Source organism: Delphinapterus leucas, chromosome 13 (assembly GCF_059928025.1).
Source record: "Delphinapterus leucas isolate spDelLeu-1000000601 "Yukka" chromosome 13, BTC_Dleu_Yukka2, whole genome shotgun sequence".
NCBI lineage: Eukaryota > Metazoa > Chordata > Mammalia > Artiodactyla > Monodontidae > Delphinapterus > Delphinapterus leucas.
The window spans coordinates 11,964,726-11,977,833 of record NC_143141.1 but is presented as its reverse complement, the minus strand read 5'-3'; the positions used below and the strand labels follow the sequence as shown (position 1 = coordinate 11,977,833).

The 13,108-nt window shown below is 39.7% G+C and overlaps 1 protein-coding gene across 10 annotated transcripts in view; it reads left to right on the top strand.

Moving 5' to 3' along the window:
• Positions 1-1,885: 1,885 nt before the first annotated feature.
• ANAPC1 (anaphase promoting complex subunit 1) overlaps positions 1,886-13,108 on the top strand; it is a 118,762-nt gene continuing 107,539 nt past the window's right edge. For 6 of the 10 annotated variants that reach the window (XM_089922790.1, XM_089922791.1, XM_089922789.1 and 3 more), the window contains exons 1-9: positions 1,886-2,134; positions 4,599-4,835; positions 5,829-5,990; positions 7,866-7,917; positions 8,499-8,605; positions 9,179-9,261; positions 10,427-10,500; positions 12,223-12,368; positions 12,586-12,806. In XM_089922790.1, the coding sequence (XP_089778916.1) occupies positions 4,623-4,835; positions 5,829-5,990; positions 7,866-7,917; positions 8,499-8,605; positions 9,179-9,261; positions 10,427-10,500; positions 12,223-12,368; positions 12,586-12,806 (1,058 nt within the window). In that variant the 5' untranslated portion in view covers positions 1,886-2,134; positions 4,599-4,622. Of the gene's footprint in view, positions 2,135-2,161; positions 3,104-4,566; positions 4,836-5,828; positions 5,991-6,441; positions 6,712-7,865; positions 7,918-8,498; positions 8,606-9,178; positions 9,262-10,426; positions 10,501-12,222; positions 12,369-12,585; positions 12,807-13,108 lie in introns of those variants that run through there. The other 4 variants (XM_022599309.3, XM_089922792.1, XM_089922793.1 and 1 more) reach the window with 4 other exon arrangements.

Here is a 13,108-nt window from a genome sequence, read left to right as displayed (position 1 = left end):
AGGGAAGGGAAGGATGAGAAGCACTGCATTGGCCACTGCCAAAAACTCAGCTGACTGCTTGGCAGGTGTGCCCACTCAGCCACAGAGGATGTCTGGCAGGCTGTGCACAGAAACCATGCTGTAGAACAGTCCACCAGAGGGAAAAGAAAAGGGAATTTATGTCTCTGGCTCCTTCCTGCCTTGCTCCTCTTGAACAAAATTTGCCTTGATCTAAATTTGCTCCCTACACTTCTGGGTTTATATCAGCTTGCACACCCCATGGGGAGGCATTCCCTCCAAGCCAGTGCCCCAGGGAGTGTGACAATGGCCTGATGGCACAGCAAAGCCAGGGCAGAGGGCCTCGTCCTCTGTGGCAAGTGGCTGGTAGTGGGGCTGACAGGGCTGGTGGAACCAGCCTATGGTGTCCCTTTCTCTAGGAGGGTCCACGTATGGTCAGGCCATGGTGGTGGCTGAGGTGGGGCGAGAGGTGGAGGGTGGCACTCAGAGACTCTGAGAGGCAACTGGGATATGTCCTGATGTTGTTTCTCCCAGAAAGACCAGGTCAGGAAGAGGGCTGGTAGGAAGAGGACTTAGAGGGGGAGTGGTGCTGAGGGGGGACCCTGTAGGGGGAAATAGTAAAAGATAAAGGCAGAGCACTGTTAATGTGATTGTTAATTTGACCTCATGTGTACCCTCAGGGCAGGGATGTCTGGGGATATTTTGGTCTCAGAGTCTAAGATAGACTAAGTTCTATCTTGATCCCTTTGGGCTGCTATACCATAAACTTACGAACAACAAACATTTATTCTTTACAGTTCTAGAGGCTGGAAAGTCCAAGATCATGGTGCTAGCAGATTCAGTGTTTGCTGAGGTTGTGCTTCCTGGTTCATTGACAGCCGTCTTTTTGCTGTGTCCTCATTTGGTGGAAGGGGCCAGGGAGCTCTGTGGGGTCTCTTTCATAAGGGCACTTATCCCTTTCATGAGGGCTCCACCCTCATGACCTAAGCACTTCCTAAGGGTCCCACCTCCTAGTATCATCACATAGGCCATTAGGTTTCAACATAGGAATTTGGGGAGGAGACACAAATATTCAGTCCTCAGCAGGCTCCTTCCTGTTGGAGTAAAGCCTTCTGAAAAGAGGCCATTTGAGCTAAACCCTGAAGGTTGACATTTCAAATAAAGAGATGAGAATGAACCAAGATACCACGAAGTGCAAGATGTGTTTGGAGACCCTAAGGAGATAATTTTAGTGAAGACATAAAGTTTCAGACAACTTTATATTTCTGGATAAGGAATTTGAACTTTATTTCTCAGGCAATAGGACGCATATCAATCCTTTTAACATAGTGACACCACGCAATGGGAGATTAGAGCTCAACAGAGTTATACAGTTTCCACAAGTGTGATATTGTACGGTTGAATCCACAGACAAGGAGGGAGGGGTAAAGCTGGGGTTCTTAACCTGGATCTATGAATTGCTAGGGGAAGTCTCTGTGAAGCTCAGATTATTACATGCAACGTTTTTATGAGGACCTCTATACCTTTCATCAAGGTCCGGATCCCCAAAAGGTTAAAGTGCACTGGTAAAGAGAGAAAATCAGTAGAGTCCCCACCGTCCCCCAAGCCTGGAGGCATATACCTCCAATTTGGGGGTCAGGAGACGAGAGCGAAGTTGGCCAGAAAACCTTCTAATTCATAGTTATGAGGCAGTTCAGGCTCGTACTGACATGACCTGGAGAAGATCTGGACACCAGGAAGATCCTATCCCAGTACAGGCTGAAGATACAAATAAATACCCAGCAAATTCCTCCTCGCGCTTCCTTCGTGCAACTACGGAGGCGCTAGGACCGCGGGAACGCCGCTCGCTCCCGGCGAAGCCCCGCCTCGGCGCGAAGCAGGACGGGAAATTCAACATGGACGCGTCCATTTGAACATGTCGCCTGAGTGGTTCTCCCGCACGCCTGCCTGTCATTAGCAGTCGTGTTCGCAGCTGCCCAGTCTTCCTCCGGAATAGGGGAGGGAGAGGGAATGAGAAGCTGCAGCGGCCGAGGAGTCACCGTGACCGTCTCCGCCGCCACCCTCGGGCCCCCTCGGCCCCCGCGCCTCCGGGGAGCAGCCGGGGCTCGCCGCGCCTGACGCGTCCCGAGTCACACAGGTAAGGGCCCAGGCCCGCAGCGCCTGGTGGTTCATCGCCTGTCGGGTAGCCCTCTCACCCGCCCCGAGGCCTACCCGCGCGCGGTGACCCGGAGGGCTGGGAGCCCGGGGCGGGCGCTGAGCGGGCGCCAGAGCCAAGGGGACCCCAGCTTGCGGGCTGGGCTTTACGGGGTGCACCTTCTTGCTCCACTCTGCGCCGGCTTCCTTCCTGAGTTAAACGCGGTGTCCCTTGTGGGCCTTAGCTTCTAGTTCAGCCCCTTGCCGCTCTGATACGATGTTCTGAGACCCAAGCTCTTAGACTGTTTCACCTGACCCTAAAGAGGCCGGGGAAGCTCTGCCTTTTTGCGGAGTCTCAACTCAAGGTGTTTTCTGTGTGCATTTGGGTTTACTCTTGAAGCAACTGTGTGGTTACCTCTGGCGGGGTAGTTTTTGTTCCTGGTAAGCAATGCTGATATCTTGTTTTATAGCATATCAATTTAATACAGTACTTTCATCTGTAGCTCTTTATGTTGTCCCCTAATAAGTAAAAACATAAAAATTTGGGGTATTGCAAAAGTATTAAATGTGTCGCCTTAATTAGTACAAAAAGATATTGTACTATGAAAATAACCATAATGAATACTTTTGTAATTTAATCTCAAAGTTTTTTTTTTTGCGGGCCTCTCACTGTTGTGGCCTCTCCCGTTGCGGAGCACAGGCTCCGGACGCGCAGGCTCAGCGGCCATGGCTCACGGGCCCAGCCGCCCCGCAGCACGTGGGATCTTCCCTGACCGGGGCACGAACCCACATCCCCTGAATCGGAGGGCGGACTCTCAACCACTGCGCCACCAGGGAAGCCCCTCTCAAAGTTTTAATAGGATAACGTCTCAATAATTGCACAACTGAAGTCGGATGAACTCGCAAGTTTTTTAATGTTGGTTATCCTGTTGACCAGAATATAGGAAGACCAGCTGAATTTTATTTTTTTCTTGTAAGTTTTATAAGCTACTGTTTTAGTTATATCCCAAGTTCAGGTCTTCTCAATTCTGAATTTTAGCGGGAGGAAAATAAAAGTGTTTTGATTGTGGCGTTTGGTTATGTCAGGAATAGCATTTAATTCATAGCAAAATAACTTTGACCCTAGAGGAGCTGCATAGGAACTACAGGGGCTTTGAGATATTGCAGGGAAAAAACCCTACTGATGCCAAAAAGACCTCAGATGAGAAATATAAGTCAAATTTAGTTAAACTTTTTTTTTTTTTTTTTTTTTTTTTTTTTTGCGGTATGTGGGCCTCTCACTGTTGTGGCCTCTCCCGTTGCGGAGCACAGGCTCCGGACGTGCAGGCTCAACGGCCATGGCTCACGGGCCCAGCCGCTCCGCGGCATGTGGGATCTTCCTGGACCGGGGCACGAACCCGTGTCCCCTGCATCGGCAGGTGGACTCTCAACCACTGCGCCACCAGGGAAGCCCTAGTTAAACTTTTAATTGTGAGTGCCATTTCAAACCCTTTAAAGTTGTCTGTGGTGCTGTGGTCAAACGTTGGTTTTGATCTGTTTGAGGATTGTAGCTTAAATGTGATGCCACAAAATCCATTTTTAATGTAGGTGTTTTCTTAGAGAGAGAACTGGCATCCACCTTATATACTACATTATACAGTGAATTTTACTAGCTGTCAACTACTGTATGTAGAAATGTTTTGGAAGTAAAGGGGCATGGTTCCATCCACAGCTCAGCCACATCTTTATAGTGATAAGCTGTACTGTACTAGGTTGTGTTAATTAAAGCTAGGACTCATAAATTTGCTGCAAGTGTGGCTGTCCCATGGCCAGAGTTCTTCATGCCTTGGTTTCCTGTGTTTGGACCCCAAATTGGAATTGATTGTAGTCATATGTTTAGGTGGACTGGGGTGTCAAAACTACTGGTGACATTTGACAGTTTATTAGGTCTTTTGTGGATTGGTCAGCTGAAACGAGTAGTTCAACTTGTGATGAATTAGAAGTAATATGTGTTTTTTTGTGTTTTTTTTGTTTGTTTCATTCCAATATGCCAGTGGTCCTTGAGGTGTGCTTTTCAAATGAGTTTCCAACAGCTGAACAGAAATGACCTTAAATGTTGAGAAGCCGGGCAGTCATGGGACTGTAAAGTACAACTTGTCTAAATACTTCATATGTGAAGTGTGGAAAAACTAGCATATAGTAGTAGGAGACATAGGACAGGTGTTGTGGGATGTAAGTGCTTGTCTCAACCCAGCGGTTTCCTTCGGTGGTAACCGTCTATTGGTCAGTCTCCAGCTAAAATGTGGCAATAACTGTAATCGCCTGAGAGTCAGATCTGGAATGACCTTTGATGTTATAATTACTGTACACCTACAGTGTAATAGGATTGACACTCATCTAAGGATTAATGACTCTTCTGTAAACTTTTATGATATTTTATTCTGGTTTTAACTCTAGAAGCTGACCAGAGTGTGTTTGAATTCATACAGAAATAATGTTGATATTTGGAACCCATGTCGAACTTCTATGAAGAAAGGGCAACAATGATTGCAGCCGGGGATTTGCAGGAATTTGTTCCTTTTGGTCGAGACCACTGCAAGCACCACCCTAATGCTTTGAACCTTCAGCTTCGCCAGCTGCAGCCAGCGTCAGAGTTATGGTCTTCTGATGGTGCCGCTGGCTTGGTGGGATCCCTTCAGGAGGTTACAATCCACGAGAAACAGAAGGTTCCGTTAAGTTTCCCGTTGTGTTTTTGAAATATAGAATGTTGTGATCTACTTGTAATTTAAGGCTACCTGCAACTGAGAAATGAGTATAATGCTACTTCTAGGGTAGTGGTTAAGATTTGGTAATTTCAGTCAAGACTAAAATAATGACTTCATTGTATTATGGTGTCATAACCGTTTATTTAGGCATATAACTCATGGTTTTATAATAAGTACTATGATTATGGTCCTTTCTAAACCTCTTTCTCTTCCCTTAGTATGTGGGGACCAGATTTCATGTTGTTTGATTATTAGATGGTAGAGTTAGAAATGGTCCCTGCTGCAAAAAGACTTACATGTTTCTTGAGGACAAAGAAAATGCCACATAAGTAGATAGAGTACTAGTTCTTAAATAGGAGAATGAGATGTTAGCGTGTGTCAGGAAATCAGTCTTTCCCACCTTATTCCACTTTTATTCCTTTTGGGATACCAAAATCTCAGGTAGTCTATGTAGTTAGAAATCTGAACCTTTCTCTCTCCCATTTATTTTGATGAGTGGGACAAGGGAAGGAAGGTGAATGTATATTTAGTTGTGAAGCAGGGAAATCTACCCTGTGAATAAACTCCCCCAGTGATTCCCATGTGCACCTTCCTGTCCCCTCTCCATCACTTCCCCATGCACCTAATATACCATTTTAGTTTCCCTAGCATGTTGGTTTCATTTTTTGATCTATAGATATGGTACAATTTTTGTTTGTTTATATTTGGGGCAAATAATATAGTAGTATAATATAAAACATCCTGTAAGGTATATAATACGCATATGCACACACCCCACTTTTTAAATCAGTGGCACTAAGCTTCTAAGAATTGGGCTTAGATTGAGTCTTACTCCCCAGGCAAAGAGAGAGTAGGAAACTTGTCTCTGAATGATTATTTGATTTAATTAATAAATCCTGCTCCATACTTTGGAAAAAAGTGCTTGAACATGTCCTACATGTGTTAATTTTTAAGGAGAGCTGGAAGTTAAGGAAAGGCGTAAGTGAAATTGGAGAAGAAGTAGATTACGATGAGGAACTCTATGTGGCTGGAAATATGGTCATCTGGAGCAAAGGAAGTAAAAGCCAGGCATTGGCTGTTTATAAAGCGTTTACAGTTGACAGTCCTGTTCAACAGGTGAGTTGATTTGAATTTTGGCGTTTGATTGACTACTTAACACTTAAAAAAGTTTTTGTCCTAAAATTTAACAGAAATAATAAAAACAGTGTAATGGTCCCAGCAGCTGGGTGTCCATTTAAAAAACTTCATTTGTTTTCTGTATCATCACTTTTTTTACACCATCTTTTGTCAATTTAATGATAGTCTTTAAACACTGTTCTTGAGTAATTCAATTTGTTATTCTCAGTAAAAATTTCTAAGACATTGAGGGTACAAAGAATACTGTAACACATGATGATTATAATTGATGGCAGAGTATTCAATAAATAAAAATCTGGTTCCTAGTGATAATCAGAAAGAGAAAGAAAAAACCTAACTTGTTATCATTGCAGTTGGCTATTACACCTAACTCTATTATGAAAATCGGTAATTAAAGGGAAGGAATTAAGCATTTGCCCTGCCTTTCTAGGAAGACGTGCAGTTCATCTCGAGTTAATGAAGGAACACCCTTATTTATGGACGAATGCCAGCTAATAAATATAGAAAGAAGGGTAGAGTTAAAAAATCACCACTTTGTAACCTCCAGTGTAATAATGGATTCAGAAAAGGATTGTTAATGGATATTAACACTCTTGGGTGAAAGGATATTACCATGGCACCAAGGTATTACCCTGTGAATTACTTGCTAAAATGGACTGGACATCAGGTGCTAGAAGAAAATTACATTATTTTTCCTCAGGTGGGATGATGGTTTTGTGGTTATATAGGAGTATATCTTTAGTTTTAGGAAATGCACGATGAAGTGATTAGGGGTAAAGTGTCATGATGTGTGCAATTTTCAAATAGCCCCTGCCCCCTGCAATTCCACATGTACTCAAATGCCCTTAGACAGGTACGGCAAAATTCAGGTGAGACAGATGTTCACTGTACTGTTTCATCTTTTCTTACTGAAAGTTTTTAGAATATCAAGTTGAGGGAGAAGTGAAAACATTTTTGTTGGTTGCATTAATTGTTAGGCTACTGACAGGAGGTTTTTAGAAGCTTTTTACTCATGTGAAGTTCCCCATTTGTAGACACTGAAATTGTACCTCGACGCTGCTCTTTTTTTTTTTTTCCCCATGAACTATTTCCTGATGAGTGTTGTACTCTTCTAACAATTTATTAGGAAGGGTCAACTGAATTATTCCCAAATTTGAGAACATGTGTGAAAGCATTTCCATCCAGGAGTGTCGAAGCCAGTACTCTTTTTGCTGATAATTTCCCCCTCATGTAACATTGTGAATGTATTTAATACCACTGAAAAATGGTTAAGATGGTAAATTTTATGTTATGTATATTTTACCACAATTAAAAAGACATAAAAATGCCATTAAAAAATTTCAATGAGTGATTGTCAGGCATACCAGTTGAAGTTTAACGGCTTTTCCTAGTTTGTATATATATTTTTAAGATGGGCCCTTAAGAAAGGGAAATGTTTTTCTAAACATTCTTTCTGGCCAGTCAAAGAATGATAAGATTAGGTAAGTCTGGAGATTATAAAATAGCTTGGCAATTTTCAACTCTTCTGATAATCTTTAGCTTTGTATAGGATATAGGGTTTACTACAGGTTGAACCACTATTTGAATTCACTTTTGCTGCAAAGCTTCTATCTAGTAGGTTTCTTGATTTTGTTTTCCCTTTTCTTTTTATTTGCAAGCATAGTTTATCTTTCCTGAAGATAGTTATCATTAATTAGTCTAATTTTATCTTATTTTTCTTTGTTCCCATGGTATATGTGTTGAGCTGATGAGGAGGGACCGTTATGTAGGTGACACTACTATTTAGATACCATTAGTTAATAGGTTATTATTTAGATGTAATTTTCCTAGGTAAGCATTTTGTTTTGATTTTAGGCATTGTGGTGTGACTTCATTATATCACAGGATAAGTCTGAAAAGGACTACAGTAAGTTCCTTTTTGAAATTTTATTTGATCTTATGATGATTCCAAATGTTTATCTCATTTTTTTTCATTCAAAATAAGTAAGCCACTAATAATGGTGGATTAGCGCAAGCATTTTTATATTGTGCATTAAAGAATTTGTGCTGTTGGGAATTGCAATTTATTTATTTTTAAAACATTTATTTATTTATTTATTTATTTATTTATGGCTGTGTTGGGTCTCCATTGTTGCATGCGGGCTTTCTCTAGTTGCGGTGAGCAGGGGCTGTTCTTCGTTGCAGTGTGCGGGCTTCTCATTGTGGTGGCTTCTGTTGTTGCAGAGCACGGGCTCTAGACGCTTGGGCTTCAGTAGTTGTGGCTCTCAAGCTCTAGAGCGTAGGCTAAGTAGTTGTGCAGCACAGGCTTAGTTGCTCCACGGCATGTGAGATCTTCCTGGACTAGGGCTCGAACCCATGTCCCCCGCATTGGCAGGCAGATTCTTAACCACTGTGCCACCAGGGAAGTCCCGGGAATTGCAATTTATGATTATTGGGATTTTTTTTTTTTGGAAACAATGCATATATCTTATTGTACTCTCTTTTCAGGTAGTGATGAAGTAGAAAAATGCATATGTATATTGCAAAGCTCATGTATTAACATGCATAGCATAGAAGGAAAGGATTACATAGCTTCTTTACCTTTTCAGGTAAACGTGAGTGTTTCAATGTTTTTGTGTTTTATTGGAGAATATTCTTGAATTAATTGGTTTCAGAAGTATTGCTACTCTCATGTCTTGTAATCAAAAATGTTATTTTTACTGAAATAAACTTGTAGTGGCTTACCATTTCCATCCTTTGTCTTAAAAATAAATTATTTAGTGAAGTGAATTATGAAGTCTTTTCTGAGAGGTTTTTTTCAGTTTAAGTGACATAGAAGAAATCATTTTGGTTTTATTCAAGCACTTGAGCAATATTAGTCTTTCTCCTGTTTCTTATTATCTTTTTCATGCCCTAATGCTATTGTTACACTTTAATCACATTGTCATTTTGGTACTGATATTAGCTACTGGCAGGAATTTCAGGTCGAACTTCTCTTCCTTAGATTTGATTTTGTCTTAGATTTACTTGTTAGAATTACTTAAAAAAATTATAGTTAATGATTGTTACTCTGCAAAACTCTTATTAAATTGGAAGGAAATCTAATGTTCTGTAATGTTTCGTAAAAACATGTTATAAAGAATAGTTTCTTTTACTTCTGTTTTTTTCCTCACCCTTTTACCCAATAGGTTGCAAATGTTTGGCCCACGAAGTATGGCTTGTTGTTTGAACGAAGCAGCTCTTCACATGAGGTTCCTCCAGGCCCACCCAGGTATGCAGGTCAGAATATGATTCCTTGGGCTTTTTTTGGTTGGTTCTAAGGTAAAATTGTTTACCCAAAAGTTTGGGATGATGATAATTTCCATGCTGTCAGCACAGATAGATGCCTTTTTCTCTCATCTCAGCATTGTACCCTTATGAGTTCTGCTTCTCACTTGGCTCTTAATTATCTACAGCTTTTTTCCCCAAGTAGTAAAACTGAGCAAACACTTGGCTTAAAGATAACAAAACTCAATTCTTAGCTCTGCCATTTTTTCCATCATGTTACTTTGGGCAAATCATTAGCTTTGGCTTTAGTTTCCTTATCTGTTACAGGAAGAATACTGTCATTTATTTCTTAGGATTTATGCAGTAATTTAACAAGCTAATGTATATAATCTCTTGACATAGCGCTTCTTATGTCTTAGGTGCGTAATAAATTATAGTGTGTTTACTTTGTCTCCCTGATCAGCTGTGAGCTCGTTGACGGGCAGGAACGTACAGTACCTGTCACAGTGTGGTGCAAGTAGTAGACACTGAGTTTTAAGAAAATTGCTTATAGATTTTAATCTCTCTCTGTGTTCAGATAGAAGGTCTGTTTTTTCCTTTTTTCAGTCACTCCTTAAGAAAATGCAGCCATTTCATTTACTTGAAGTGTTTCTTCTTTTTTTTTTTTTAAATACTCTCTTTTGTCAATAGGTCTAGAAGACTAAATTTCTTTACTAGTTGTTAGAGACACTGCCACTAAGAGAGGTTTTAAACTAACACACCATTGTAAAGCAATTATACCCCAATAAAGATGATTAAAAAAAAAAAAAAAAGAGAGGTTTTAAAAAAAAAATGACTGCCGTATGCCCATTACTCTGTTTGTTCTGAAAGGTGTTGACTGCTGCTCACAGATACTACCTGGGCTACCCTGAGTTCCGTGTGTGTGTGTGTGTGTGTGTGTGTGTGTGTGTGCAAATTTACCCTGCATAAGAGGAAAGATTTCTAGGAATAAAATAGAAGATACTGTGAAAAACAGTAGGTCAAAAGTTTTTAGAGGGTTGCTTTTTGAGATGGTAGGTTTCTAGTTGTTAGTGTAACCTGCAGAAGACATTTCTTTGCAAGGGAAGTACAAAATTTGTGCACAAATGGAGTCATCTTATGTTGGTGATTATTTATTTGTTCTTTACTAGAGAACCTTTACCCACTATGTTCAGCATGCTGCATCCACTAGATGAAATCACACCTCTTGTTTGTAAATCTGGAAGTAAGTGTATTTTTATAAATTCTTTTATGTAGGCTCTCTTTTGAGTTTGGGGCTGGGGAGGAAATAAAGGAGCTTATGAAAATTAGATTTCTTTTATAAAAATAATTTAATTTAAGCATTTAAAAATAACTCTTATTATGAAAATAATTCATATTAATTAATTCATCGAATACCCTGGTATTAATTGTTTTAACAGGTATTCTTTTAGTAAAAATAGAGCCTATACATCAACCAGAAATACTGATATATTTTCTGACTTACCTGTAGATGACTCTGGACTTTGTTCCTTAGTAATTAGTAAGTAAATGAACAATACTTAGATAAACTAAAATAGTTTCCTTTTTTTGGAACAAAGAAATGTAGGGCCTTAGACCTTTACTTTGGAAATTTTTAATATTTCATTTTCCCTGCTCATAATAACATAATTTGCTGGGACTCAGACTTTTAATAGTTCCTAGAGGTATTTCTAGATGCTTGTTTTAAAATTTTAAATGTGACCAAACATAGGCTATTATGAATAATGAGGACTTGAAGGCTAAAAATAAATATTTATATTCTTTGACCAATTTTACTTTAAGGACTTTATCCCAAGTATATATTCTGAAATACCACTGAGGTTTTTATCTTCTATATCAGGGCTTGGCAAACTACAGCCTGGGGGGCTAAATCCAGTTTATTTTTCTAAGGCTTAAGAGCCAAGAGTGGTTTTTACCCTTTTAAAAGGTTGTAGAAAACAAAAAAAATTATGCTACAGAGTCAGTATGTCTGCAAAGCCTAAACTATTTACTCTTTGGCCTTTTACAGAAAAAGTTTATTGACAATTCTATATTATACTGCTAACAACTACGAACAACCTAAAAAAACATGTCAGAGTGTGTGATTGAATGGTATGCAGCCATTATTGATCATGTTTTTGAATAATATTTAATGACCTCAGGAATTGCTTATTCATAATGTTAAGTAAGGTACAAAACTAACTGCAATCTCATCCTAATTTTGTAAGAACATAAAAAATATGTCTGTATAGGAAAAAAAAAACTCAGAGGAGTGCTCCCAAAATATATTAGTAGAGGTTATTTTGAGTGGAATTATGAATGATTTTTATTTCTTTCTTTATAAAGTACTCCTTTTATAAAATAATTCTTTTAAAATTTTTCAGTATTTTAACTGAGAGGGCAACATTTAGGAGACAGTCAAATAAGGATGTAGAAATCAGTTTATGGTATTGTAGATGTAAAAGCTGGACTCGCTAGGAGAAACTTATTTTGCGTGTGTATCCAGTAGTGCGCTGTTCAGCACTGTTTGAATAGCTATAGTGGAGAACAGGTTTCTTAGAGAAGAAAAGAACCAGCAAGGAAGTCAAACTTGGTCGAATGGTTGAGTGTAATTTAAGATTAAGTCACTTATTAAAGGAGTCATGGACCTTTTACCTGTGGCTGATGAATTTAATGGTTTAGTCAGCACAAATCTTCAACGTTTAGTTGCATGTGTGTGAAATCAAAACTCGTAAGATTCTCATCTTTAATATATTTGAAAGGAATTGATGCCCAAAGTAAATTTATTAAAAATTGAGGGTTAATTATGTAATATATTAATAGATTTTTGTGCCTTAATTGCCTTGATTTCTCTTTATCTTTAGGAATTGCAAGAAGTCACTTCATAAACAACAGTCTTGTAAAAGTCCATTGTTCTATACCTGATCATTTCTGTTCTGTCTTTAAGGTCTTTTTGGTTCATCACGGGTACAATATGTTGTAGATCATGCAATGAAAATTGTTTTTCTCAACACTGATCCCTCCGTTGTAATGACCTATGACACCGTTCAAGGTTTGCATTCTGTGTGGGCTCTCCGGAGAGTCAAAACAGAGGTAAGGGTGAAGGCAGATCACTTCTTAACAGAAAAGGATAATTAATACTAAAAACTTTGCAGGTTTTTAGAAGAATCACTTGTGAAATAGGTTGAGTGCCTTAGGTAAAAAGATATTATATCTTTAATAACTGGCAACTACCCTGCATTCTCACAAGGAAATTGCCCTTTTAATCTAATTATTTTCTGCCCCCTCCCCCTTTTCATTTTGACTTAAGGAAGAGAATGTTGTTTTAAAGTTCTCTGAACAGGGGGGCACCCCACAGAATGTGGCCACCAGCAGCTCGCTCACAGCACACCTCAGAAGCCTCTCCAGGGGAGACTCCCCCGTGGCTTCCCCCTTCCAGAACTACTCCTCCATCCACAGCCAGAGTCGCTCAGCCTCCTCGCCCAGCCTACACTCCCGCTCACCTTCCATTTCCAACATGGCAGCTCTCAGGTGGGAATTAAGTGTGGAAGCATTTCCTTGCTTTAAACAAGACATCCCAAGAAAAAGATACCTTCTTTTAACACTTTCTCTTGTGATTTGAAGGATTTAAAATTTCTGTTGACAGATCCTGAGTATCTTTTAGAGAAAACAGCGTTATTCCAGTTGTGCTATTCTTACTAAGACTTCCAGGCCTACTGTGTTACTTTTTCACTGAGTCATATTTAGAGACTGCCAGTGCTTGTTGTAAGAGTGCCTCATTTTTACCACTAAGTCGCAGCAGTTTGGTGAATATTAATTACAGAAATTTTTTG